We start from the raw sequence: 27344 nt of genomic DNA, 5'->3' as shown, positions 1-27344 counted from the left end.
CAAACAGGACAGGGTTGCTGAGGAACGCGTCTCAAGCTGTTTTATTTTCCAGCATCAGTCCCATTACAGGGTGATGGCAATGGGAAGCTGCCAGCAGCTCACATCCTCAGCAGCAGACAAAGAACTCAATTTTACAACTTCCTTTAAAAGTTTTTTGACCAATCACACAAAGCAAAAGCACATTGACAGCAGTTCTATCCAATCACTGTAGGCACATGTACCTGTGGTTAAAACAATGCTTGCTTATTTCAAATACAATACCTGCTTGCAAGCCTTAAAACACAATGCACAGATCTCCATTATTAAGCTTCAAACTTCCTAATATCTCGCTAGATATTCTTTTCGGTAGCTTGGGGAGTTATTCTAGCCAAGCATTAATACACAGACCATTGTTCTATTTGTCCTTACTTTTCTACTTTTTACATAACTTTTCTGCTGACCTATCTCATGGCTATTGCTCAGCTCTAATCACAGTTCTGCTGTCTCTGAGCCTGCCTTTTGCAGCTTTCCCAAACCCCTCACCAGGGGTTTGACTGGATGATCCCTGTGGGTTTTTTCTCAGGTATCCCATGGCAAGGTGCTGATGCCCTGGCAGCGGGATGTGTTCCTGCTCTTGGCACACCCGGCAGAGTTTCCCCAGTTCCTGAGAACGTTCTACAGAGAGGTGAGAGGTTTTCCTCAGGGTTCCAGCAGTTATTCCCATTTCCCAGCTGGATTCAGAAGCTGGTTATCCTGGGGGAGCAGGGGGTGGCCCAGGGCTCATGGTGTTTCATTGTGAAATGGTCACCACAAAGGGGACCCAGCTGGACATCGAGGGTGGCACCAGTCTGGGGCTGGACTGGCAGCACAGCAGGCACAGCCCCTGTCCCCACCAGAGCTCCATTGGCTGCAGCCCCAGACACTTCTGTGAGGGTCAGCAGCCAAATTCACACCTGGATGGAGCCATTGTGGGCATCAGGGCCTGGCACAGGGACATTGTCTGCAGGAGATGGGCACGAGCCCAGCCCTGGCAGCAAAGCAAAGTGAGAGCACCTGGAAAGGGTGGGGTGGGGCCCAGCTCTCTTCAGGCCAACTTCAACTGCACAGAAACACCCCCCACTCCCTGATCTGCTCTGGTGTAACTCAAGATGTGTTTGGGGATGTGCAACAACACCTTTTGAGCTGTCTATGGGATACGGAACTGCCTTAAGTAGAAGGAGGAAAGGTTCAGATGGGATATTGGGATGAAATTCCTTCCTGTGAGGGTGGGGAGGGGCTGGGATGGATTTCCCAGAGCAGCTGTGGCTGCTCCTGGATCCCTGGCAGTGCCCAAGGCCAGGCTGGACAGGGCTTGGAGCACCTGGGACAGTGGGAGGTGTCCCTGCCATGGCAGGGGTGGGATTGGATGGGCTTCCAACCCAAACTATTCCATGGCTGTGATTTTATTTGGAGGAGATGAGAGTCACTGCAGGCAGCAACCCAGGACAGCTGGGCTGGCACAGATGGTCCAGAGGCTGGAGGGAGAAATCAGGATCACCAGGGCCAGGTGAGAAATTGTGAGCACCAAGGACCACGTGAGAAGTTGGGAACACAATGGGCCCCGTGAGCACAGCCATGAGTGGGAATTGCTGTAGGGAGGGCGGATTTGCTGCTCCTGAGAATTCCACAGCCACCCTTCCTGATACTGGAGCAACTTGTAATCCAGGAGGAAGAAGGGCTAAAATCCCACTCATCCCTCCCATTAAAGCCAGATTCCATTTCAGTCCTGAGCTCAAACCATGACTCTGAACAAAGTTCCCCCATCCCTCTGCCCAGACTCCAGGCTGGCAAAATCCAGCCAGGACGGAGCTGTGCAGGCAGCAAACCCCAAAGCCTGCCCCCAGAGCCAGGGCAGGCTTCAGACCTGGCAGGAAGGTGATTCCTGCGTATTTCCCAGAGCTCCTGAGCACCCAGGGCAGCACAAAGAACTAGGCTGAGACCGGACATGCAGCTAAAAGGGAAACTTTAATAAATGACTCATGAAAGACATAAAAAGCATAAAAATCCAACCCAAACCATAATGCCAAGGCAGGGCTGAACATCAGCACAAGAACTGGGAGCAGGTCCTTGGAGTTAGGTCCCTAAAAACTCTTCCTACTGCAGTAACAATTTCCCTGGTATGTTGAAGACCCATTTTGGCAGGAACAAGGAGTTTTTGGAATGGGGCATCAACTGAATCCTCACTGCAGGAGACTCCAGATATCACTAAATACCCTTAAATAGGGAGTGGTAAACAGAGACACCCAAAAATAGGGAATTTTTCTCCCAATTCAGTGTGACCCATGGAATTTGAAGTAGCTTTAGATCCCTCAAGCTTTGGGCTTCATTTAAAGAGAGGGAAAGGGTTTAGGAGGTTCTTGAGGAGTTATTTTGCTACAAGGAGCCTGAAATCAATTTGTCAGTGCTGCCTTTGGTGAGAAACAGCTTCAGTCACAGAAGAATGTTGAACCCCAACCCTGAGCCCATTTCCAAAGAAAATAAGGGGAGACCAAAGCCTGTTTTCTTCCTGGTATATTTAAAAAACCAAACCCAGGGTGAGCCCTCAGCAGGGGCCGAGTAGCTTGAGGGATTGGAGTCTTCCAAATCCTGTTAGAAGGGATTTAGAATCTTCTGGTCTTTTGCAGAAGCACAGCAGAAATGTGGGATTTGCCTTTCTAAGGGCGAAACCCAGCTCGGAGCAGGGGGTACCAAGCACAAGGGTAACAGCAGGGATACCCCACCTGCATCCCGGGGTAAATTTCACCCCTCAGGCTTGATCCTGCTCCCAGAGGAATGGCTGAACTCCAAGAGTGCAGGATCAAGCCCCGGCAGGGCACGGGCAGGGCCTCAGCACTGCAGGCGTTTTGCAGCCAATTCATCCTGCAAAAGGCTCCAAGGCTTTTCTTTCCATGGTTTCCCTCAGGTGCTGGGAATGCCGAGCTCCATTCCTGGAGTTACTTCCTGACGCTTCTCCGGGTGGACGAGGTGGTGGTGATGGTGTAGGACTTGGAGGAGCCCCCAGAGGAGAAGCCAAGGGCTCCGCTGCCCATTCCTGATCCCAGGCTGAGGCCTCCGATCCCTGCTGCCAGGAGCCCGCTGGAGCTGGAATATCCACCGCCACCGCTGGAGCTGACCACGGCTGCGGGGAGAGGAGCAGCGTGAGCACCTGGAACCCCCAGCCATGGAATCCATTGGGTGGGAAGAACATTAAATCACACCCAGTGCCCCTCCTGCCATGGCAGGGACACCTCCCACTGTCCCAGGCTGCTCCAAGCCCTGTCCAGCCTGGCCTTGGGCACTGCCAGGGATGGGGCATCTTCTTGGAAATCCATTCCAGGCCCTCCCCACCCTCACAGGTGGGGAATATCCCAATATTCCCATCTAAATCCCATCTATTCCCTTCCCGATATCCCATCTAAACCTCCCCTTTTTCAGTTTGAAGTCCTTCCTTCTTGTCCTGTCACTCCATCACCCAACCTGGCTCAGGATTCCCTGAGCTTGGAGAACTCATGGAGAACCCATGAGAAAATCCATGGAGAATCCCATTTCAAAACACACTCAGCTCATCTCCCGGTGCCCCAAAGTTGTGGGAATGTGGTTCCCCAATTCCCAGCAGGAATGAAGTGGCTGAAAATCAGAGCCACTGGTTTGGAGCATCCCTCAGAGAGCAGCTCCTGCCCAAGGTCCGGGCCAGGTGAGGATCCAACACTTCCCAAGCTGGAAAAACACCCTCTGCCATCACCTGTGCAGCAATTCCCAACCCAGGGAATGCATTTCCCATTAGAGCTTTTCTATCCACACAAAAATGGGAGGAAAGGAAGATCACTTGGCCCCAAGTCCAATTGCATCCGGGTGAGTTGGAGCTGAGCTCGGGATGGAGCCCCAGCACCACCCCCAGCCTCAGGGTGCTCCCACTAAGGAGGGGCTGAACTGGGACACTCTGGGCTCCCTTTTCCAAGGGTTTAGAGTGAGGTGGAACCGCAATAAACAACAAAATCCACTCACAGATGTTGACGTTTCCAACTCCATCGCCAGCCAGCCTGAAAAGACAAAGGCAAGGGGAGGGATTAAACTCAGCTTTCCTTGGCCCTGGGCTCGAGGAGGAGGAGGACAGAGGCAGGGAGTTACTGCTCCAGCTGTACCTGATCCAGGGAGGATCCCTGGGCCCTCCAGGGCTTTGTTCCAGCCCTGCCTTTCCCAGCTCTGTTATCACCATTGGGGGGAGGACAGAGCACAGAGGTTCTGTCCTAATCCCACAGGGATTTCCACTTGGAAATGTTCTGCCACAGCATCAAACATGATGGAAACCAATTTTTTCATTCTTCGCTTATTTTCCCCAGGATTTTTTCTCCCCCAGAATCTGCCAGTTTGGCTCTTCAGCCAAAGCACTTCCAGGACCAGAACGCAGTTTTTCAAAGGTTTCCCTGTCTGCATTTCCTTGTGGAAATCAGAATTGGGCTCTCACAGCGTTCCCAGGCAAAGGGAGCAAAGGGCTCCCAGGACCCTTCCCAGAGGGAACCCAGGGAGTCTTTGCTCACCAATCCCCCCAGGTGTGCTCACCTGCTCTCCTCGCCCTCCAGCAGCTTCCTGTAGGTCGCAATCTCGATGTCCAGGGCCAGCTTGACATTCATGAGCTCCTGGTACTCCCGGAGCTGCCGGGCCATGTCAGCCTTGGCTTTCTGCAGGGCATCCTCCAGCTCGGCCAGCTTGGCCCTGGCGTCCTTGAGGGCCATCTCCCCGCGCTCCTCAGCCTCGGCCACGGCCGCCTCCAGCTTCGCTCGCTGCAAGGACAGAGCGGCCACATCAGGGGGCTCCTGATCCCCAGGGGAGGATCCTGGGCTCCAAACCTCAGGCTCTGCTGCCCAGACCCTTTTGTGGATCTGGAGCTCAACTGGATCCCTGTGACTTCATCCCTACGTGGTTTCTTGGGCACTGGATGGAGATGGAAACTCATCTCCTTCCAAGGTCTCCCAGAAGAAGACCAAGTTTCTCTCTGGCTACACTTTTTTCAGGTGATCCTCAGCTTCCCAGTCCCCCACATCCCACAGATCCCTTGGGGTTCAGGAAAGCTCAGGTTTTCTCTGCTAATTTCCCCAGTTATTTCAGAGCTGGGCAGGCTCTGGCTGAGATGTGGGCAGGACTGGAGCACACCTGGTGCTCCAAACACCCACACCCACCCCAAGACCAGTCCTGTGGGGCCCCAGGAACCCTCAGCTGTGCCCCCACACCTCCCAAAACCCCATGTTTGGCATGACGGGCTCCCTAGAGGCTTTGTGCTCCCATCCTTTGTCCAAGGGAACCCCACCAGAACAGCTCTTGGCTGGTGCCAGAGCCTCCCTGCCCTGAAACCAAATAATCCGGGATGAATCACTAGGTTTTATCTGGAGCCTTGGGAGCTCCAGGCCAGGCCTAAGCCACGGCCCTGATAAAGCGATAAGACCTCAGTGAAAGCAAACAGAGCTCCCCAAATCTGTGTGTGTGCCCAAACATGGTGTTCCCTGCTGTGAAAGGGAGTGGGCAATGATCCCAGGAACAGGAGGCCACGAGGGTTGTGTGGGGGCCCCTCTGTGTCCCAGGAGTGATTTTCACTCGTCTTCTCCCAAAGCCAACCTTTCTGGCAGGATCACCCTGCTCCCAGTGCTCTCCCTCTGCCTGCAGAACTAAAATCCTTCAGGATGAGCAGTGTAGGCCCCCCAGAATGGTTCTTACAGACCACGGAGTTGTGAAGGTTGGAAAAGATCTCCAAAATCACCAAGTTCAAGGGGTTGTGTGACACCCAGACCCCTGAAACATCCCTACCATCACAGAATGTTAGGGGAGAGCGAACATTCCCTCTTGGCCAGAGCTGGAAGGGACCCACAAGGACCATCATGGCTCAGCACATGACAACCCTAAAACTCCCACTAACCCTGAAATTCAACACTCGAGAGTGTGGTCCAAAGATTCCTGGAGCTCTGGCAGCCTTGGGGCTGTGACCATTCCCTGGGGAGCCCCTGTTCCGTGCCAGACATCCTCTGGGGGAAGAAGCTTTTCCCAATGTCCAAAGTGACCCTCCCCAGACCCAGCTCCAGCCACTCCCTCAATGCTTTCCCCAGAGGGCTCAGAGCCACATCCCAGCTCCGAGGCCAGAGAAGGACAGGAGAGGGGCAGCTCCTCACCTGGGCCTTGGCATTCTCGATCTCGCCCTGGATCCTCTGGATGACCCTGTTGATCTCCGTGATCTCATTCTTGGTGTTCCTCAGGTCATCCCCGTGTTTCCCAGCTGTCACCTGCAGCGCCTCATACTGGGACAGAGCAGTGGGACAGAGTGATGGGGTGAGGATGGCAGGGAATGAGCAGGATAGAGCCCCCCGCTCATGGCACAGGGGATACAGGTGCTGACAGAGCTGGAGATCATGGAATCATGGAATGATTTGGCTTGGAAGGGACATTAGAGCCCATTCAGTGCCATGGGCAGGGACACCTTCCACTGTGCCAGGGCACTCCAAGCCCCATCCCACCTGGCCTTGGACCCTTCCAGGGATGGGGCAGCCACAGCTTCCCTGGGAAATCCATTCCAGGGCCCCCCCACCCTCACAGGGAGGAATTCCTTCCCAATATCCCACCCATCCCTGCCCTTTGTGCACAGGGAAGCCATTCCCTGTGTCCCATCACTTCAGGCCCTCTCCAGCTCTCCTGGAGCCCCTTTGGGCACTGGAAGGGCTCCAAGGTGTCCCTGGGTCCTCCTCCCCTGGCAGAGCTCACCTTGCTCTGGTACCAGGACTCGGCCTCGGCGCGGCTGCGGTTGGCGATCTCCTCGTACTGCGCCTTCACCTCGGCGATGATGCTGTCCAGGTCCAGGTTCCGGCTGTTGTCCATGGACAGAATCACCGAGGTGTCCGAGATCTGGGCCTGCAGCTCGTTCAGCTCCTGCAGGAAAACCAAGCCCGTTCATTAGTGAGGTTTCAGGGTCCCTCTTTTGGAAGCCAATTGAAGAGAATCCAAGGAGAGAAGGGAGAGGGAGGTGGGTAAGGATTCCATTAAAATAATTATTAATGAGGAGGGAAACAACCTTGCAAAGCACAGAGCAACAACCAACAGCAGAGCTGGAACTGTTTATCCCTACTTTGGCAGCAGGGCCGCTTGTTTCACTGTTATCCCATTCCTTAGACAACAACCCAGCTAGCTGCAGAACCTGCAGGGGCCAAATTCCAGCACCTCTCTCAAGGATTTGTGTCCAGCTCAGGTAATCCCTCCTCTTGCAAACAATGGGGAGGAGGAAGGAGCCTGGAACAAGCAGCTTTCCTTCATTTCTGTCACACAGCACCACCTCCCCCAGCCACTCATTTTCCTTGTTTTCATACAAACAGCATCCCAAATACAATGCCTGCAATCCATCCATCCCACATCCCACACAGGGAGAAATCTGTGTGACATCCCACAGAATTCAGAGGAATCACTTCACTTGCAGGCACAGTTTTGCTTATGGAAGGAATGACTCCATGAATCCATCACCTTCCCCACATTCATTTCCCAGCCAGCATTCCTTGTTCTCCCCCTCTGAAGGACAGAAGGATCCTCACCGCCTCATGGAAAGCCCTCAAGAAGTTGATCTCATCTGTCAGAGCATCCACCTTGGCCTCCAGCTCCACTTTGTTCATGTAGGCAGCATCCACATCCTGGAAAAACGTGGAATAAACCATGGAGATTGTGGAGCTTTGATGTCTGAGCCCAACCAGCCTCTGGTGGCTTCCAAAAGAGTTCCCCAAACCAGCTCCAGGTGTCCCAGTGGCACCCCAGGGCCTGCAAATCATCTCCCAGGGCACTGAACGCTGCTGGAGTGCAGATCCTGAGAGTCCTGGGGATCCCTTGGATCCCTGTTTGGAAGTTCAGTGTCAGGCTGGACACAGAGAGCTCAGGAAAGATCCGGCATCATCTCCAATGCCCCTGGAACCCAGCAGCTCTCCCCTGCATGTGTGGAGACCTCAAGGCCTCCTCTGAGCTGCCTTTGGCTGGAATTCTGCCCCTCAGAGCTTCATCAGAGCTGGAGTACACTGTGAGTGGGGCAGAGAGTAAACTGTGAGTAGGGGCAAACACAGGGAAGGGCTGCCCACACTGCTGATCAGTCCCAGGCAAGAGCCGTGCCTGCCCCATGCCTGGAAGTGTGCAGAGCTGGATGGGGCTCGGAGCACCCTGGGCCCATGGAAGGTGTCCCTGCCCATGGCAGGGGTGGGAATGGGATGGACTGTAAGGTCCCTTCCCACCCAACCCATGTGGATTCTCTGACCTACGAGGATATTCACCTTCTTGAGCACCACAAACTCATTCTCGGCCGCCGTGCGCTTGTTGATCTCATCTTCATACCTGCCAAAAGAAAAAGGGATTTCTGTGAAATTAGAGCCTGTATTAAAGGAAAAACATCTCAGTGAAAGGTTGTCCCAGTTCTCTTCTCTATCCCTCCATTTCTTGGGAGCCAGCCCAGCACCTCCCCAGGGCTGGTGCACCAGTGGTGTCTGCTCTGGATGAGCTGCTCCATCACCACCACCTGAAACTGTCCCCTCCCTGCTCCCCCAGAATCCTTAAAATTCCCCGTGCTCCAGAAGATTCCTGCTCCTCCTCTGGGGAGGACCCAGGCTGTGCCCCCACTTTGTCACCAACCCTTCAGGGAGAGACACAAACAGATCCCACAAACTCCTCTGGGCTGATCCCAGCACTTGCTGGAGCTGCTTCCACTCTGCACTTCCCTACTCCAGACTGTTGGCAACACTTTGCAGGTGTTGAACACGTGGCACTGTTCTGGGAAGAGCCAAAGGTAATTAATTACCCTCATTCTCTTCCAAAGCCTCACTAAATTCCAGTCTTGGTGACTGCCGTTCTTTAGGTGTTCACCCTCAGATGAGGGGCTCACCTGGAAATCTCCAGGGGTTCTCCTAAAGGTCTCCAGCAGATAAAAATCCCTCTCCACAGATTGTACAGGACCACCACTGATTTGCAAACCCAGATCTTGGAGCCCACCTGGACCGGTTTGTGCACTCCCAACCTGCCCAAACATCCAGCCCCAACCTGCTCTGGGCATCTGGGAATCCTGAAAGCCATCCAAGGAACAGAGCAGGAAGCACTTTGGCTGTTTGGGAACTGTTGCCAGGTTAAGGCTCTTTATTTACATGGGCCCTGCATGGCCAGAGCTGGAATTTGCCTTCCAAAGCAGGAGCTGCTTCACCTGCCCAGCCTCCCCCTCCTGCTCCGACCTGGAATGCTGCCCATTCACACCAGGATCAATGGACGTTGCCCCTCTGGAGGTCACTGAGCTGCCAGCGCAATTCCAGAGGAATAAATCCTGGGAAGTGACGCAGAGGCACCACCTCTGCACACATGGGATCAGCAGAGAGAGGTATAAAAACAGTGAATTCCTCCAGAATGGATCACCAAATTCCTCCTCTCCTTGGGGCAGCTCCACCAAGCTGGTCAATGAGCTGGTAAAGCATGGAATCTTAGAATGATCTGGGTTTGTAGAGACCATAAAGCCCATCCCATTCCTACCCCTGCCACGACAGAGACACCTTCTGCTATCCCAGGCTGCTCCAGCCCTGTCCAGCCTGGCCCTGGGCACTGCCAGGGACCCAGGGGCAGCCACAGCTGCTTTGGGAAATCCATTCCAGGGCCTGCCCACCCCCACAGGGAAGAATTTCTCCCTAAATCGTCCGATACTGTCCCAACATCCCTCTGAAAGGCCAGGACACTCCTTGGAACTGAGCCCTGTGGGCAGCATGGCCCCAGCTGGCCCCACACCCTCTCCCACTGCAATTCCTGAGTTAGGGGCTGGTGTCATCCCTGGAGCCTTTCCTCCCCTAAACATCACCTGGGAATTCCTGTGGAAACCAAATCTATGGAAAAAAGGCCACAGGCACCCCCAGAGCACATAATGGTTTAGGTTTTCCATCTATAACTGAGATTTTCTCCATACAAACGGGGAGCAGCAGGTGCTGCATTCCAGTTTCTGCATCCTCATCACTCAGCTCCTAATTCCTGCTTCCCTTCCATTAGCACACAGAGTTTGGCTTTCCATGGATCTGTAGCCTAAAGGAATAAATCCATGAGATTAGGACTGAATCCATGGGAAATGTAACTAAACTTTGGGGTTTAATCCCTCTGGCTGCAAACCAGCTCCTTGCAGAGATTCCAAGGCCAGCTGTGGATGGAATAACCAGGCAGGGCTGGGGGCAGCATCATTCCCAGGCAGCTCTTTAGGAATCTCTGGGTATTGACCCTCCCTAAACACACCCTGGGGATTATCAGCTCTGTTTGTTTGCAGTTCCTGCCTGATCCAGTTTGCCAGCTCCGTCCTATTCTTCCCTTTTCAGAGGCATTTCCCAGCTGGGCTGGGCCGGGCTGAGACAAAGGCCACCTTTCTTCTGGGGCTCCTCCCAGATGACACTGAAAAGTCACTGAAGAACTGCAGGGCAGCTGCTCCATTCCCTGACCAGGGAATCAGCCTGGAGCTCCTGTGGAACTCTCGGGGCTCCAGCCACCCCAAAGAGCCACTTCTGACCCTGAGGAGGCCCCAAAGCACCACCTCCAACCCAGGGAGGCCCCAGAATGCCACGTCCAAGCCTGAGGAGGCCCCAAAGCAAAGCCAAGAGGATGGAGGCACCAGCCCATGTAGGAACAACGTGCCAGAAAGGAGCAGGAAGAATCCAGGCAGCTTTCCTGGACTAAACACCTCATTGCAGGCCAGAAAACATCTCCTCCCTAGCAGGAGAGCTGGGGGACATTGAGCCCAGCTAAACACCTGGACTGAACACCTCATTCTAGGCCAGAAAATATCTTCTCCTTGTCAGGAGAGCTGGGGACATCTGTGCCCAACTAAACACCTCATTCCTGGCCAGAAAACATCTCCCTAGCAGGGGAGCCGGGGACATCCGTGCCCAGCCACTGGCCCAGCCAGCAGCTCCACCACCCCGTTATCAGGGGGACACTGATACTTTACTTGGTCTTGAAGTCCTCCACGAGGTCCTGCATGTTCTTGAGCTCTCCCTCGAGGCGCCCCTTGTCGGCCAGGAGCCCGTCCAGCTGCCGCCGCAGGTTGCTGATGTAGGTCTCGAACATGGGAGCGATGTTGCTCCGCGTCGTCTTCTGCTCCTGGAGCAGGCTCCACTTGGTCTCCAGCATCTTGTTCTGCTGCTCCAGGAACCGCACCTGGGAGGGAGCACAGGGGTCACTCGGGATGGTGGGAGAGAGGGGAGCTGACACTGCAGGGCATGGAAGGGCTGGGCTGCAGGTGGGAATTTGGGTAGCACCCAGGAATTTGGGTGTTTATGGAAGCACCAGAGGAGGGTCATGGAGACCACGCTGAGGAGCTTGGCTGCTCTGGGACCTGGTTTGTGACTTTGAGGAATGAAAGAAAAGCAGATTCTGCTGGGCTGACACTTGACAGAAACCTGCTCCAGACATCAAACCCTCCAACTGCTCCAACTCCAGGGCTGGATTCCTCTCATTTCGGGAATTCCAGAGCGGGATTTACACAAGGTTAGTTAGTGCAAGAGAGCCAAGATGTGCAGGGCAGCATGAACACCCAGGGAAGGCTCTGGTTCCATCTGCACTCCTGGGACAGCTCCCTCCAGGAGCCTCTCCCTCCCCAGATTTGGTGCTGGGGTGGGGGTGCACAGCCTGCACCCCCATTTGAGCAATCCCAGGTAAATCAGGGCTGCAAAGGCAGCCCGAGCAAGGCAACCTGTTCTGCTGGCAATGCCAGCAGGACTTTACATCGAATAATAAGAATTATTTGATTGCAGTGGGCAAATCCCACCACGTTCTCCAGGACTGATCCTCACCCCATTTGTGAGCAAACCAATTCTGGGTCCCACCAACCGTTCAGCACCCCCAGAGCTCCAAGCCAGCCCAAGCCCTCACCTTGTCAATGAAGGAGGCGAATTTGTTGTTGAGGGTCTTGATCTGCTCCTTCTCCTCCTTGCGGACCCTCTGGATAGTGGGGTCGATCTCCAGGTTGAGGGGCGTCAGGAGGCTCTGGTTGACGGTGACCTCCTGGATGCCGCCGGGGCTGAGGCTGCCCAAGGCGGCTCCCCCATAGCCGTAGCCCGAGCGGACGCTGAAGGAGCTGCCCCCGGCCAGGCTGACCCTCTTGCCGGCCGAGCCCAGGCTGTAGAGGCTGGCGCTGCCGAAGCCGCCGGCGCGGCCGAGCCCGGAGCTGCGGCCGGAGGACACGGAGCTGACCCGCACCTGGCTGAGCGCGGGCCCGGCGGCCGAGCGGGAGCTGAAGGTCACCGAGCGGGACATGCTGCTGCGAGCGACGCTCCGGGGGTGCCTCTTTGATCCTGCGAAGCTCGAGAGGCTGCGCTGGAGGCCAGCGGAGTGAGAGCGCTACCGCTGCCTTCCCCTTTTATCCGTTAGAAAAGCTGGGCTTGGCCCAAGGGCACCGCGGGGATCGTTTTACGGCTCGGAGCTGGGTGTGCCTGGCTGCATTCCCACCCTCCGGCGGCAGGGAAGGGCCCGGGGAAGGGACAGGACACACCTGGCGCTGTCCCCGCTGCGCTCCTGCGGCACCTGTGTGTGCGCCGAGCCCAGCCCTGCTCCCCGATCCTGCTGGGAGGATCCCCCGATCCTGTGCCCCGGGAGGGACACAGGGAATACGCATTGGGGAGGATTTGGAAGTGCTGCAGGCGGGTTCTCCCCTGGGCACGGCGCAAAGCTGATAAAGGGGCCGCTGTGCCAGGTCCTGGCTGTTTAATGTAAACCAGGGCACTGCCAGCAGCACCCAGAGCCTGCTGCCCAGGGGGACGTGTTTGCCCTTCCCTTTCCTGCTAATCCCTCAAATAAATACTTAAAACCGAGGTGGGCTAGGAGGGTTGCATCCCACCCAACATTTAGTCCACACTCAAAAGGCGACAGGATTAAAATCCTGGCTGAACATTCTGGGTCCCCGCTTGAGTTTTTGGAGTTCTACAAAGAAAAAACAGAGAAAAAAAAATGGGTTTCAGGGTTTTCACCATTTCCAAATAGTCCCAGAGGGCCTCAACCCTTCACTATCAGGTCGTAAATTCCCCAGGAGATTTCAAAGTCTGGCCTGAAAGCGTCACCCTTCAGCTTTTCTGTCCCCAGGACAGATAAGGGAGATAAGGCTGGTTGCAAACTCAGCCTACTCAAAATCCACCCATCCTGCTCTGGGGGCAGAGGAGAAGCCTGGCTGCTGCAGGGAAAGTCTCTTTTTAAAGAGAGAAAAGGGGGAATTCGATGCAGGAAGAGAGAGATGGGGCACGATTCCTGCAGGATTCCTGCCAGCCCTGCACCTGGCTGGGCTCCCACCATCACAGGTTGGACTCGATGATCTCAGAGGTCTTTTCCAGCCTAATTGATCCTGGGATTATAAAAAAAATCCATTGTGTGTGAACGAAGTGGAGTGTGACAGACATGCCCTGCAGCTCCGCTGGGGCTGGAGCCCAGGACAGGGATCCCTCCGTGCATCCATCCATGCACAGCTGGGAGCAGGGCAGTGCCAGCCTCACACAGCCAGGCTGGAACAGTGCTGGCATGTCCTGAGAGGGCAGGGCTGGAAGCTGAGTGTGGGATTGACAGTCAGGCAGCAATTCCCACCCAGCTCTGGCTGTTAGCAGGCTGGATTCCAGCCTGGATCACCACACAGGGACTTCTACACAACACGAGAGGCACAGGAGGAGCAACACAGGCAGGTGAATCCCAACCTTTGGCCACAAAGGCAAAGCTGCTCCCAGCGGCCTCCAGGAATCCCAGTTTGGCACTGGGGACCTGGACTTCACCCTGGATTTGGGTGAGGGTGAGCCCATCTTCAGCCCAGCTCCCACCCTCGTTCCCTGCACCACGAGCAATCCAGGTGGGAGCAGGAGCCTCATCCCCTGCTTGCTGTGCCCAGGTTTGCTCCCTTCCCCCCTGCCAGGTCGATATTCCCCGTCTGAGCCAGGTTGAAGCCACGTGGCCACCAGAGGTGTCCCAGGGTTTGTTGTGTTGTTGTTCCATGGCAACCCGGGGCTGTTCCACAACTGCTCCGACCGGTAAATTCCTGCAGCCCCAGTGAGTGACCCCAGGGACTGCGGTTTGGCGACACCGAGCTCACTTTTGCCTTTTTGGGGAAATGATTTCCCTGCCTATCATGCTGGGAGTCACATTCACCCTGGCCCTGCACACCTAGGGCTGGCTCTGACACTCCTAGAGCAGCAAAACCCCCACAAACAACCAACCCATCCATGAACCCTTGGGAAAACAAGCCAGGCTGCAATTCCAGCTGAAAAGTGCTAAAAAAAAACCAAAAAACAAACAAACCCAAAAAACCCAAAAAATCAAAAAACCAAACTCAAATATTGTAATGGAAGAGGAAAACCTTTGCAGGTGAGTGAAATTATATGTTGGGAGTGTATTCTGGTGGGTTCACCTCCTGTGTTATCCCAGGGGATCCCTCCTGCTGCTTGTCTGGATTTCTGTGTTTGGATTGAAAGATTTTGGGAGCAGGAGCATCCATATGTTCTGTTTGCACAGGCCCTGCTGGTGGTTCCTGATCCAAAGGGCTCGGCTCTGGCCCTGGATCCCAAATCTATTGCTCCAACACCTCCCAGTGCCTGCATGGGCTCGTGGCTGGGGGATGGATTTGGGATATTGGGATCAATCTCCAGGCTCAGGGAGCCGGAGGCTCTGGGGGATGGAAACCTCCAGGATGGGGCTGTCAGAATCCCAGGATGGGGCTGTCAGAATTCCAGGATCACTGAGGCTGGAAATGCCCTCCCAGATCACGGAGTCCAAGCTGTGACCAATCCCCACCAGAGCCCTGAGTGCCACATTCTTTGGATACCTCGAGGGATGGGGACTGCACGACAGGAGTGCCTGACCAGCGTCTCCCTGGAAAAATTCCTCATGACATCACAAGAAATTCTCCTGACGTCCAATGGCACTGCCAAGTTCCTATTCCTCCTAAACCCACCCAAAATCAATGGGAACACAGCACCACCTTTTCCAAGATCTCCCCACACTGCGAACCCAGATCCCCTTCCAGGATCAAAGCAGCCTCATTAACCAAAATTTCCAGCTGATCATAATTCCTGTGAGCAGGTCAGAGGGAACTTGTTCTCCTGCATCCCAAAGGCAGGTGTTGGATGTCACCAGGCAGGATTTGGCCTAGATGATCCTGGGGATCCAGCTCAGGATGTGCCACAGCTGGAGGATTATCAGGATGAGGTTCATCGGGTTTATCAGGATTTTATGGATTCCAGGCTCATTTCCTGTGTCACTGGACCATAAAATCAATGGAATGACGCAGCTCCAGCGCAGAGCCCGGTGACAGGGAGTGCCCTTTCCAGCAAGAGCTGCTGATCCACAGGGATGGTCTGTTCCGAAGGTTGGTGCCTCCCTCCCGGCAGCATTGGGGCCCTGTGTCCCATTGGATGTCCCTTAAGCACTGCCTGCTTTCGCTTTCTGCCCCTGCCCAAGCACTGCAGGGATTCCTGTGAGCCCAATGGGATTCCCCCATTGATGGGAATCAGGGAATGGTTTGGGGTGGAATTTCCCCAGGGTTTATCCAGTGCAATCTCCTGGCCTGGACAGGGACACCTTCCACCATCCCAGTTACAGCCTCCACCAGCTTTATCCCACACAGATGGAATGGGCCAAAATCCTCACATTCCATGAAGTGGCTTTTCCAAGGACCCGAATTCCCTGCCATGGCCTCTCCCTGCTCCAGAGCCTTTGGCAGAGGCCAGTGGATTGTTCAGGCTGCAACTTCACATGGATTTTCACACAGAGAGTGCATTTTCCTCCCCATTTTTCCAGCCCTGCACCGGGACAGGAATCAGGGCTTTGCCAGAGGTGGCCAGGTCTGGGCTCACCCAAACAGCTCCAAGGCTTCCAGGAGCTCCTCATCCAGGAACTCCTCATCCAGGCACTCCTCATCCAGGCATTCCTCATCCAGGAACTCCTCATCCAGGCTTTCCTTGTCCAGGAACTCCTCATCCAGGAACTCATCCAGGCATTCCTCCTGCTGCAACACAGCAAAACCCAAATATGAATTATCACAGGGACCAGTAGGAACAGAATCATGGGATCGTGGAATCATAGAATGGTTCAGGTGAGAAGGGTCCTTAAAGCTCATCCAGTGACACCCCTGCCATGGGCAGGGACACCTCCCACTGTCCCAGGCTGCTCCAAGCCCTGTCCAGCCTGGCCTTGGGCACTGCTAGGGATGGGACAGTCACAGCTGCTCTGGGGAATCCATTCCAAGGCCTCTCCACCCTCATAGGGAGGAAATTTTCCTAAATCATCAATTTCCATGCATCCCAAGGCCCCTCAGGGTGCCCAGGGCAACGTCTCAGCTTGCCCAGGGGGACAGATCCAGCTCTGTGTTCCCAAGGCTTCCCACAAGCTCCTAATTCCCTGTAGGAGCTGCATTTCGCCTCTCCTCTGGCTCTGCCCACCCTGCTGAGGCTGGGAAGTTCTTGGCTCGGCTCTTGGCCACTCCTGGAAGCTGCTGGCCACATGAAATCCATCCCTGGGAAACAGCTCTTGAAGCTCAGAGTTGCCCACCCTTGTCCTGTTTGCTGCAACCCAAAAGGGCTATCAGCCAAAATCTTAAATGTTTGGATATAGCACAAAACCAGTCACCAGCACCACTATGAACTGGGACCAGGGACAGGACCCAGGGGGCAGCTGGAGCTGTGCCAAGGAGGGCCAGGTTGGGTATTGGGGAAGGTTCCTCACCCAGAGGGGCTGAGCACTGCCCAGGCTCCCCAGGAATGGTCGCGGCCCCGAGGCTGCCAGAGCTCCAGGAGCCTTTGGACAACGTGCTCAGCATTGGGATTTTGGGACTGGGGTGATTTTGGGGCGCCCTGTGCAGAGCCAGGAGTTGGAATCTGTGATCCTCATGGGTCTCTTCTATCTCCGGTTTTTCCTTTTTTCCATGATTCCATGAACAACTTGGACCCCCCCAAGGAGTTCCTCCCTCCAGCCCCTTCCAGGTGCTCAGTGCAGCCATGGGGCTGCCCTTCCCCTATGGATGGAGCCCCACATTCCTCCTGCCCTCTTTGCAGAGGAGTATGACAGTGATCACAAGGGCTGCAGGATGAAGAGAGAGGCGAGAATGTTGACTTCGTGTTCAGAAGGCTTGATTTATTATTTTGTGATATATATTACATTATGATTATAATAAAAAGAAATAGAAGGAAAAGTTCTCAGAAGGCTAGATAAGCTAAGAATAGAAAAGAATGAATAACAAAGATCTGTGTCTCAGCAGAGAGCGAGACCCAGCTCTGCCGTGAGTGGTCAGTAAATCCAAACATCCCCAGGAGACCAGTCACCGATCCACCTGTTGCATTCCACAGCAGCAGATAACCATTGTTTACATTTTGTTGCTGAGGCCACAGCTTCTCAGAAAGGAGAAAAATCCCAAGAAAGGATTTTTCACGAAAGATGTCTGTGACAGAGGAGCTTTTCCACCCACACGGCTCTGCTCACTGCCAGGAGCTCCTGGACACCCCAGGGAACCCAGCCCAGACCGGGATCCCTCCCAGGGACAGGGAACCTGGCCTGACACATGGGGAAAGTGTCCCAGGTGTGGGAATCCTTAAAATCAGAGGGATTTTGGGAAAGCTGCAAAAGGCAGGCTCAGAGATAGCGGAACTGTGATTAGAGCAAAGCAGTAGCCATGAGATTTGTCCACAAAAAATTATATAAGAATTAGAAAAGTGAGGAGAAATAGAACAATGGTCTGTGTATTAACCCTTGGCTAGAATAACTCCTCAAGCTACAGAAAAGTTTATCTAGTGAGATATTAGGAAGTTCTCAGCTTAATAATGGAGCTCTGTGCGTTGTGTTTTAAGGCTCACAAGCAGGTATTGTATTGGAAATAAGCAAGCATTGTTTTAACCAAAGGTACGTGTGCTTATGGTGATTGGATAGAACTGCTGTCAGTGTGCTTTTGCTTTGTGTGATTGGTCAAAAAACTTTTAAAGGAAGTTGTAACATTGAGTTCATTGGTGGGGATGTGAGCTGCTGGCAGCTTCCCATTGCCATCACCATGTAATGAGACTGATGAAAGAAATAAAACTAAACAGCTGGAGATGCTTTACTCAGCAATCCCATCCTGTTTGTGATTTGTACACAGACCCCCAGCCAGCAACACCAATATCCCAGCTATGCACTTTCCCCCTCTCCAGCTCACTGGACAAGAGCCAAAAGCTGTTTTTTCCCCTTTCCCCCAAATTATAAGACCTTGTGATTACAAGAAAACCTGAAGGAATACGGATAAATATAGTTATAATTATGGATAATCATCATCACCTGGATAATTTTGACATGAAAGTTGAGAGTCCCTCCCACAGCCAAAACCTTAAGGAAAAACAAACAAACAAATTAAAACTTCAATTCTCAGTGCTGGGTGAAACTGCCAGCGCTGGGAATGCTGGGCTTGGTTTTTCTGGAAAACACACATCTCAGGAAACGATGGAAAACTCCTGTTCTCTCCCCACAAAATTCCATCTGACTTTGGTCTGCTCAGGTTGCAGGGGCTGATCTGGTGGAAACTGTGAATCCTCCCAGGGACAGAGCAGATTCCAGACACCCTGAGCTCCAAGCACAGAATCCCTGGGGTGGCAAAAGCCCTCCCAGACCATTGACTCCATGCTGTGCCCAATCCCCACCTTGTCCCCAGCCCAGAGCCCTGAGTGCCACATCCAGTCCTTCCTTGGGCACCTGCAGGGATGGGCACCCCAAACCTCCCAGGGCAGCCCCTGACAATGGGCAACCACCGTTCCCATGGGAAAATCCCTCCTGATGCCCACCCTGAGCTGCCCTGGCCCAGCCTGTGGCCGTTCCCTCTGCTCCTGTCCCTGTTCCTGGGAGCAGAGCCTGACTCTGCCCCGGCTGTCCCCTCCTGGCAGGAGCTGTGCAGAGCCACAAGGTCCCCCTTGAGCCTCCTTTGCTCCAGGCTGAGCCCCCCAGGTCCCTCGGGGGTTCTCCAGACCCTTCCCTGCTGCCCAGCCCTTCCCCAGCCCTGTTTCCCCCTCTGAATTCACCCCAGCCCCTTCTCCAGACCTGTTCCCCTCTCTGAATTCACCCCAGCCCCTCAGGGTCTTTGTGAAGTGACACAATTCAGGCTGATCTGCCCCAAACCACAGAATCATTAGGAAATTCTCCTTTCTCCATCCACATTTCCCCAGGTAACCTTCCCAAGGTGAGGATGCTCCTGGAGCACCCCTGATGGTCCCGCGTCCCCACTGAGGATCCCTGGCTGGATTTGCCCCTCCTGGGATCCCACATGGCCCCAGCAGCTCCTCCCATGTCCCTGCTCCCATCAGCTCCAAGTTCAGGGGGCCTTTCCTGAGCAGATGAAACTGTGAGGTCACTCTGAGGGAGCACAGCTCATGGGAGCTTGAATAAAGCCAGCATGACAGAGCTCAGGGTTATTGCAGTGTCTGGGGCCTGAGTCATGCCCAGGTCGGAGGGAATGGTCCAAGAAAGAGAAAATGCTCTTATCAAAGCCCTCTTTCCTCTCCTTGGGCAGAGTCAATGACACAAGGCCACCTTCCACCAGCAGATCCCATGTCTGAATCCAGGAAGGATCCTGGAAGGGTTTCACTACCCCCAGATCGTTCAGTTCCCATCAGCAGCCATCCCAATTCCCTTTGTGCAGCCTTTGGCAAAGGGGATGGGGGCAAGGACCTGGGGTCTCAACATCTCCCACAGAGTCCAGTGCCATGGATGGAGCTGCTCCTCCCCCTCTGCCACCTGGAGGGAATTCCAGGGTCTTTGGCAAAATGAAACAGGTCTTGTTGCCCGTGGAAAAGGAACTCAGAGGTAAACTGTGCTTCAGGAAGGACATGGGAAAGGCAGGAGTAGAACTGGTGTCATCTCCCTCACTCCCCAAACACCAAGGGACATGTGTCCAACATGTGGCTCTGAAAATTCCTTGGAATCTTGGAAAAACTCCATCATTTTCATGGCAAACTGTCCTCCTGCTCCAGAGGGTGGACAGGATCAGCCAGAATGCCATAGGTGGCACCCCCATCTCCATAGGGATGAGGGATAACCAAGGGTTTGTTCGCCTCAGATGATTTCCATGTCTTTCTTGTATTTCTATGTATTTCTTAAGCACCTCAGGAATTTAGGAGATTTGACTGGTCACGACGGGAGGCTGAAGGACCTTCCCAAAGCAGCCCCAAGCTGAGAACCCAGAGCCCACTTTGGGGCAGGAGAAGGAGCGGGAGGGCAGAGGGGCTGGGGGAAGGAGCGACGCCTCCACCCCGTGAGTCACTGGCTGCACTGGAGGGATGGGACAGAGCAAACAAAGAACATTTTACAAGGGTTTTACAGCTGCTGTAACCCCTGAGTTATCCCTGCCTCCGAGGGGCCAACCCAGCTCCCAGGGCGTTCTCCCAGCTAGGGAGAACCGAGCTCCCAAATCTGGGATTTTGGCCTTCCCACCTGTCACCGCAGTCAGGGATTTTATCTCAGCATTTTAATCTCAGCAGCAGGAGCTGCTCCAGGGCCAGATTGAGCCCAGAGATTGTCGGAACTCAGCACATCCCTCCGGGTGTCCAGAATTCTGGGGGGCTCAGAGACCCTGGCACACAGCCCAGAACACCTGCGGATTTGATTTTGACCCCTGGAGCAAGTTACCAGCTTTGTATGAGGATCTGAAAGTCACAGAAGTTAAAATAGTATAATAATAAAATTATCACAAGGTGAAAATGTAGATTTTAGGATTTTTGGTGTGGGGGTTATGAGGACAAGATGGAAACTTGGGCGTGTCCAGCCTTTCTTCTTCTTCTTCTTGGTCTCCATTTTCTGCAGTGATGTTAGCACTTTGGGATTGGTTTAGAACAGAAATGCACTGTCTAACATAGATGATGAGTACTGGGAATTAAGTGTAAATATTGTCCACATATCTTTTAGCATAAAAAACTAACACCACCTCAAGGGCTGGAAACAATTACCAGCTTTGTGTGAGGAGTTAAAAGCCACAAGAGTTTGAGTAGAATGATAGTGAATTAGTCACAGGGTGAAAATGTAGAATTTTGGGGTTTTTAGAATGGGGGTTCAGGAGGCAAGATGGAGGAATCTGGGCTTGTCCTGTCCTTCTTCTCCCTCTTCTTCTTGTTCTCCATTTTCTGCTGTGATGGTGGCACTTTGGGATTGGTTTAGAGTAGAAGTGCACTGTCTAACATAGGTGATAGATATTGGGAATTAAGTGTAAATGTGTTATACGTAGTTTGCAATATAAAAGGACAACACAGAGTGCCTTTGGCTGCCCTGCTGAGCAGATCTCGGCTGGGCAGAAAGAAAATTTTATAGATAAGAATTAATAAACAACCTCAAGACCGAAAAGTGAAGAGTCCAGACTTGTTCTTCAGTTCCGAAACAGAGACATCCTGCACATCTCGGAGCAGCAATTAACAACCAAAACCCGAGAAGAGATGACAGAAGCTTCCAGAAGGAAGGTGCCATTCCCTCCTCTGCTTTGGTGTTCTCCGGGGTGGAGCCCTGGGAGCAGGAAGGACAGTGGGAGCAAAGGGCAGGATTGCAGTCTTGGAGCTGCTGCAGCCCAGCCCTGGTGCTGATGGAGCAGAGGGTGGGGCCCGTCTGTCTGTCTGTCTGTCTGTCTGTCTGTCTGTCTCAGGCCCCTCCTAATCAATGTACTCAGCGCTGACAACAATAATTACAATTATAATTGTAACGATAATTGTCCTGGAGCCGCCCACACTGCCGAGGACATCGATGCCGCCCTGGGAGGGGAGGGATGAGCAGGTCCGGCATTCCATGGAGCCACACCTGGAACCCTCCTCCAGCCCCAGCCTCTCACACCCACAGCCACCTGCACCCCAAAGCCAGCCCCAGCCTCCAGCTCCACCTGCGGCACTTCCCACCTCCACGGGAGGAGAGAGGATCAGCAGGAAAAGGAGACAGGGAAAAACGGTGCCAGGAAAAAGAACGGGGAAAAGGAGACAGGGAAAAGGAGACAGGGGAAAAGTGCCAGGAAAAAGAACTGGGAAAGGAGATGGGGAAAAAGAGTGCTAGGAAAGAGAACAGGGCAAAAGAACAGGGAAAAGGAGACAGGGAAAAATGGTGCCAGGAAAAAGAACCGGGAAAGGAGACAGGGAAAAATGGTGCCAGGAAAAGGAGACAGGGAAAAACAGTGCTAGGAAAGAGAACAGGGAAAAGGAGACAGGGAAAAATGGCGCCAGGAAAAAGAACAGGGAAAAGGAGACAGGGGAAAAGTGGCAGGAAAAAGAACAGGGAAAAGGAGACAGGGAAAAATGGTGCTAGGAAAAAGAACTGGGAAAGGAGATAGAGAAAAGGAGACAGGGAAAAACGGCGCCAGGAAAAAGGAGACAAGGGAAAAGGGCACCGGGAAAAAGAACAGGGGAAAGGAGAGAGGGAAAAAGAACAGGGAAAAGGAGACAGGGAAAAAGTGCCAGGTAAAAGAACAGCTCTCCATGACGCCCCTGGATCCCTGGCAGTGCCCAGGCCAGGCTGGACAGGGCTTGGAGCAGCCTGGGACAGTGGGAGGTGTCCCTGCCATGGCACAGGTGGCACTGGGTGGACGTTAGTGTAGGAGTGTGTTTCTTGTTGATGGAGTGACAAAATTATTTTTTGTCTCTTTAAAAGGAAAGAAGTTTAGAAGTTGGTTTTCTTTTTTTGATTAAGTGAAAAGATATTTTATAGGATTTAAAGAACTTTAAATTTAAGGATAGTTAATTGGACAGAAGTTAAAAAGTTTTGTTTGGGCAATTTAGTAGAGAAAGAAGAAAACAAAAAAAGTAATTGTTTTTGTAAAGTGTTTTTATTAGGAGTAAGAATGTTTAGCACTTAGCTTGGTATTTTGTTTGTTATTTTGTTTTTTATTAAACTTTTTTGTTTCTAACACTGTAACAGAAGCTATTTTGTTGATTTTTATGTCTTTAAAGGTAGTTGAGCTATTTTGGGTGTGTTATAGGCTTTTTAGAGTTTATTAAATTTGGCTTGAGGAGGTTATTATAATACATGGAGGTTACTATAACACTTTAGTGTTCTTCCCACCTGAACCTCTCCATAATTCCATGCTCGGTGTGAAAAACGCCAATCACTTTTTAAAAAAATTTATAAAGTTTAATAGTAATAAAATGGTTATAAAAATAGTAATACAATTAGAGTAATAACAATTTGGACAATTTGAATTAAGACAATATGAGACAACAAATTCAAAGAGTTACGGATGTCCGGGTACCTTTTTCTGGGCAGCACGAGCCTGAAAAAGGACCCACGTTAACAAAGGATTAACCCTTAAAAGCAACAGCCCATTGCATATTCATACACCTCATACATGATGCATAAATTCCATTCAAACACAGGATTCTGTCTGGGCAGTGCCAGCTTCTTCCTCTGAATCCTGACAGCATCTTCGAGGCGGGAAGAAATTAATTTCTTCTGATAAGAGAGCAATAAACTATTTTTCTTTGAAAGATTTAGGTGTCCTGTGGCTGCTATCTCGCTGCAAGCCCTTTCTTTAAAAAAAGTATCCTACATGGCATCGTTTCTATTTTAACAATTTTTATAACCTAAAACTATATTTAACACAGTACTTAAGAGAATTAATCCAGCATTACACAACACATATAATACTCATTTTAATATTTACAAAAAGCCAATCATAAAATGGATGCATTTATCACACTGAGCATGTTTCCTTCCTGCACTCCGTGGGCTCCAGAGCTCCTCAGTGCAGGGAAGATCTCCTGCCACCCAAAACCCGGGGCAAAACATCCCCTCCAAGGCAGGACGAGCTCCCTGAGTGCTCTGGCTGTGACTCAGCTCCTCAGAATCTGAGCCCAGGAGTGAAAACTCAGGGTGACTCAGCGCTGGTCTCTGACTTTACAGGGATTACAGGGTGGCCTTGGCACACGTCACACACGTGGGGACAGCCACAGGCCCGGGGCCACGTCAGCCCAGCTCTGGGCCAGGAGCAGAGGAGGCTCCTGCCTCTGCCGCTGGTGCTGGCCAGGCCCTGAGCCCCCATCCCGGGCTCCAGACCCACCGAGGGCACAGATCAGTGCCACATTCCCCTCTGGGATGGGTGGCAGCTCCAGGAATGCCCCAACCCCACGAGTGCCCCTCTGCAGGGATCCCAGAGCTGGGGCTCGGCCCCTGTCCTGGTGTGACCGTGTTCACAGTGGTCTCAGGCTGAGGGAAGAGACGAGGATCTGACTCCATGTTTCAGAAGGCTTGATTTATTATTTTATTATATATATTATATTAAAACTGTACTAAAAGAATAGAAGAAAGGATTTCATCAGAAGGCTAGCTAAGAATAGAATAGGAAAGAATTATAACAAAGGCAGCTGTCTTGGACTGTCTGAGCCAGCTGGACTGTGATTGGCCATTAATTAGAAACAACCAACATGGGCTAATCAAAGATCCACCTGCTGCATTCTACAGCAGCAGATAGTAAATGTTTACTTTTTTTTTTTTTTTCCTTGAAGCCTCTCAGCTTCTCAAGAAGAAAAATCCTAAAGAAAGGATTTTTCATAAAAGACGTCTGTGACATCCTCGTTCAGGGCAAATTTGGGAGAAAAGGGGCCCCTCCAGCAAGCAAACCCACACGGCCACTCCCCTCAACCAGTTTGGGAAGGATTCCTTGGACACAGGTGGAAAGAACCTGTTTATTTAACAGGCAAAACACCCCCCAGCACACAAAATGAACAATACCAGGTGACACCACTCTGTCACCACTCTGAAAAAGATGACAAATTCAGAAAGTCTCTCCTGTGGATGCTCACTCTGTTATCAATCCCTCAGGCACTGGGAAAGGCTGCGGCCCAGAGCAGGCCCCACTAGGCCACAAAGCGCAAACTCTCGGTGTTTCCCAGGTCCCAGTCTGGAGCAGGCTCGAGTGGTTCCAAGAAAGGGAAAGAAAAACAGTCCAGGGAAAATTTGGACTACTTAGCTAAACTAATTAATGAGCAAAAGTAAGAGCAAAGCAGGAGCAAGAGCAGCACCATGTACTGCCCTGTCTGTGTCCTGCCAGCTGCAGGGGAGCGGCTGATAGCAAAACCAAAACAAACCATTCGCTCTTCAGAGCCAGTGTTGAAGGCACAGAACATGTTATCCAGCATAAACAGAACACAGGAATGGGGTACAACATCACCCCAGCACAGCCTCTCTCTGCTCAGCACCACAGCACTGGAGATTTGGGGAAATGTCTCCATGGAAAAGCTCTCCAGGCCTGGCACAGCTGCCCAGGGCAGTGGGGGAGGCCCCATCCTGGGCACTATTCAAAGAGAGAGGTGATGTGGCACTTGGGGACACAGTTTGTGGGCTCTGGGTTCAAGACTGATCTTTCCAACCACAACAATTCCATGAGTCCATGATTTAGGAAGCAGCGCAAGGCAGGGATGCTGTGGTGAGCTTTGGCCATGGCCAAACACCCGGTTTACACAACCAGAAAGGAGAAAAGTGGGAGATGGATCCAATTCCCAGAAGTGGCCAGGAAAAAATTGGAAAAAATAGACTTTTTTCCTGGTTATTTGGGCATGTGGCCCTGGAAACTGCAAGCACAAGGCCCTGGTTCTGCAGCTGAGGTGCTGCCACCATGAGCTCACCAGAAATTGTCCCTCAGTTTGTCCCCACACAGCTCCTGTCTCCAACAGTGGCACCATCCCCTCTCCCACTCCCACCATCCCAGCTTGTGGGTGAGCCCAAATCCTCACAGGGGAAAAATAAAAACATACCCAGAGATATTCCACCCCTAAAGTTCCTGCTGCTACACAGATTTTGGGAGATGAGCCACTGCAGGCTGGGATTTCTCTGACCACAAATCCCCAAACTGGGGCAAAAGGATGTTCCTGCAATCCCAGCTGCAAACATCCTCCTCTAGCTGTCACTGGGATGTCACAGGCCCTTTTAAATCCCAAATAAACACCTGATCACAGTGTATTTAATGCACAGAACCTGTTGCAAAACAGGGAGCTGGCTCCTAGACCTCCCACAGCTCCAGAGGAGCCAGAAGCCACAGCAGCAGCTCCTTCTTTGTGCTGCAGCACCTGGGAGTGACACCCAGAGCAAACAAAAGCCTCATTAAGGTGACACAAGAGCCCATCGAGACGGGGGCTGGATCTGGCTGCTGTTGAAGAGAATGAAGTCATTGACTCCGGTAGGGATTGGGAAACACCGAGCTGGAAATGCTCCCTGTGCCTCTCATTCCTGCTGTTTTATTGGCGGGATCTTGGGAAAGGAGAAGCCATTTGCCAAAGTAACAGGACTGGTTGTTGCAGGGGGAACTGGGAACCTCCAGGCTCCCAGCACAGCCCAGAGTGAAGAGGATAGGCACCAGAAAAAGCTGGAGATTCATGGAATGGTTTGGGTGGGAAGGGACATTAAAACTCATCCAGTGCCACCCTTGCCATGGGCAGGGACACGTCTACTGTGCCAGGCTGCCCCAAGCCCTGTCCAGCCTGGCCTTGTGCACTGCCAGGGATCCAGGGGCAGCCCCAGGTGCTCTGGGAAGACCATTCCTGGACTTTGGGGTCATTTCAGGGTTTGGAGATGAAGCAGAGCCCCCTCGGCACCCCCAGCAGCAGAGGAGGGGGGTTCTGCCCCTGCTGCTCAGGGGAGGCCCCACCTGCAGAGCTGCTCCCAGGGCAGGGGTGGCACTGGATGGGCTTTAATGTCCCTTCCTATCCCAGGACTCCACTGTTAGATCCCATCAGGAGACGCTGCTGGGGCACCCCCAGCACCCAGAGCTGGATCCACTCCCCACCCCACAGCACAGCCAGGACCACCCAAACCAGCATCCAGCAGGAACGGGGGATGTCACACCCCGCCTTTAGCCCTGTTCAGTGATTTTTCTTTCAATCCCTGACATTTCCTGGAAGCCCCGTGAGCCGGAGCTCGGCTGAGAGGAACCAAACGCTGCTGCTGCTGCTGCTGCCCTGGGCAGGTCCCGGCCGGCCCGGCCCGGCCCCCGGGGACATTCCTGCGCTCTGACGCCTGCTTGGGGCTCAGTTTCACCCAGAAATCAGAAAGAGCCGGGCTTGGGATTCCAGGAGAAGGCAGGGAAGAGATGTGGACGGCTCTAGGCTGGTGCAGAAAGCAAGGAAAAGGGGAGGTGGGAGTGGGAATGGGACACGGGAAGGGAGAGGAGAAGAGAGGAGTGAAGGTAAGAGAAGGAATAACGAAGCGAGAGAAGGAGCAGGGATGGAAAGGAGCCTGGGAAGGTGGCAGAGCTCCCCCAGGCATCCCCCAAACCAGGGTACACAAATACCCCCAGTCTGGCATCGAATTCTCCCCTTCCCAGCCCCCAGAGCCCGATCCCAGCACGGGGTGCGGGAGAAGGGGAGGCAGGGCTGCAGTGTCCGCTCCGTGCC

The 27344-nt window shown here is 53.0% G+C and overlaps 2 protein-coding genes across 2 annotated transcripts in view; one reads left to right on the top strand and one right to left on the bottom strand.

The window, feature by feature from the left end:
- The window catches only part of LOC132085877 (keratin, type II cytoskeletal 80-like), a 70658-nt gene that overhangs the window by 20858 nt on the left and 22456 nt on the right, over window positions 1-27344 (top strand). The window lies entirely within an intron of this gene.
- KRT7 (keratin 7) lies at window positions 1965-12490 on the bottom strand. The gene is made up of 9 exons (XM_059491179.1): window positions 11887-12490; window positions 10964-11172; window positions 8280-8340; window positions 7560-7655; window positions 6742-6906; window positions 6156-6281; window positions 4558-4778; window positions 4003-4037; window positions 1965-3136 (listed from the first exon to the last, which is right to left on the bottom strand). Exons 1-9 carry the CDS (start codon window positions 12268-12270, stop codon window positions 2952-2954), a joined length of 1482 nt encoding a protein of 493 aa, XP_059347162.1. The 5' UTR covers window positions 12271-12490; the 3' UTR covers window positions 1965-2951.

This window comes from Ammospiza nelsoni, chromosome 32 (genome assembly GCF_027579445.1).
Source record: "Ammospiza nelsoni isolate bAmmNel1 chromosome 32, bAmmNel1.pri, whole genome shotgun sequence".
Lineage (NCBI taxonomy): Eukaryota > Metazoa > Chordata > Aves > Passeriformes > Passerellidae > Ammospiza > Ammospiza nelsoni.
Note: the sequence above shows the minus strand (reverse complement) of the source record. Positions and strands in the feature narration are given on the sequence as shown.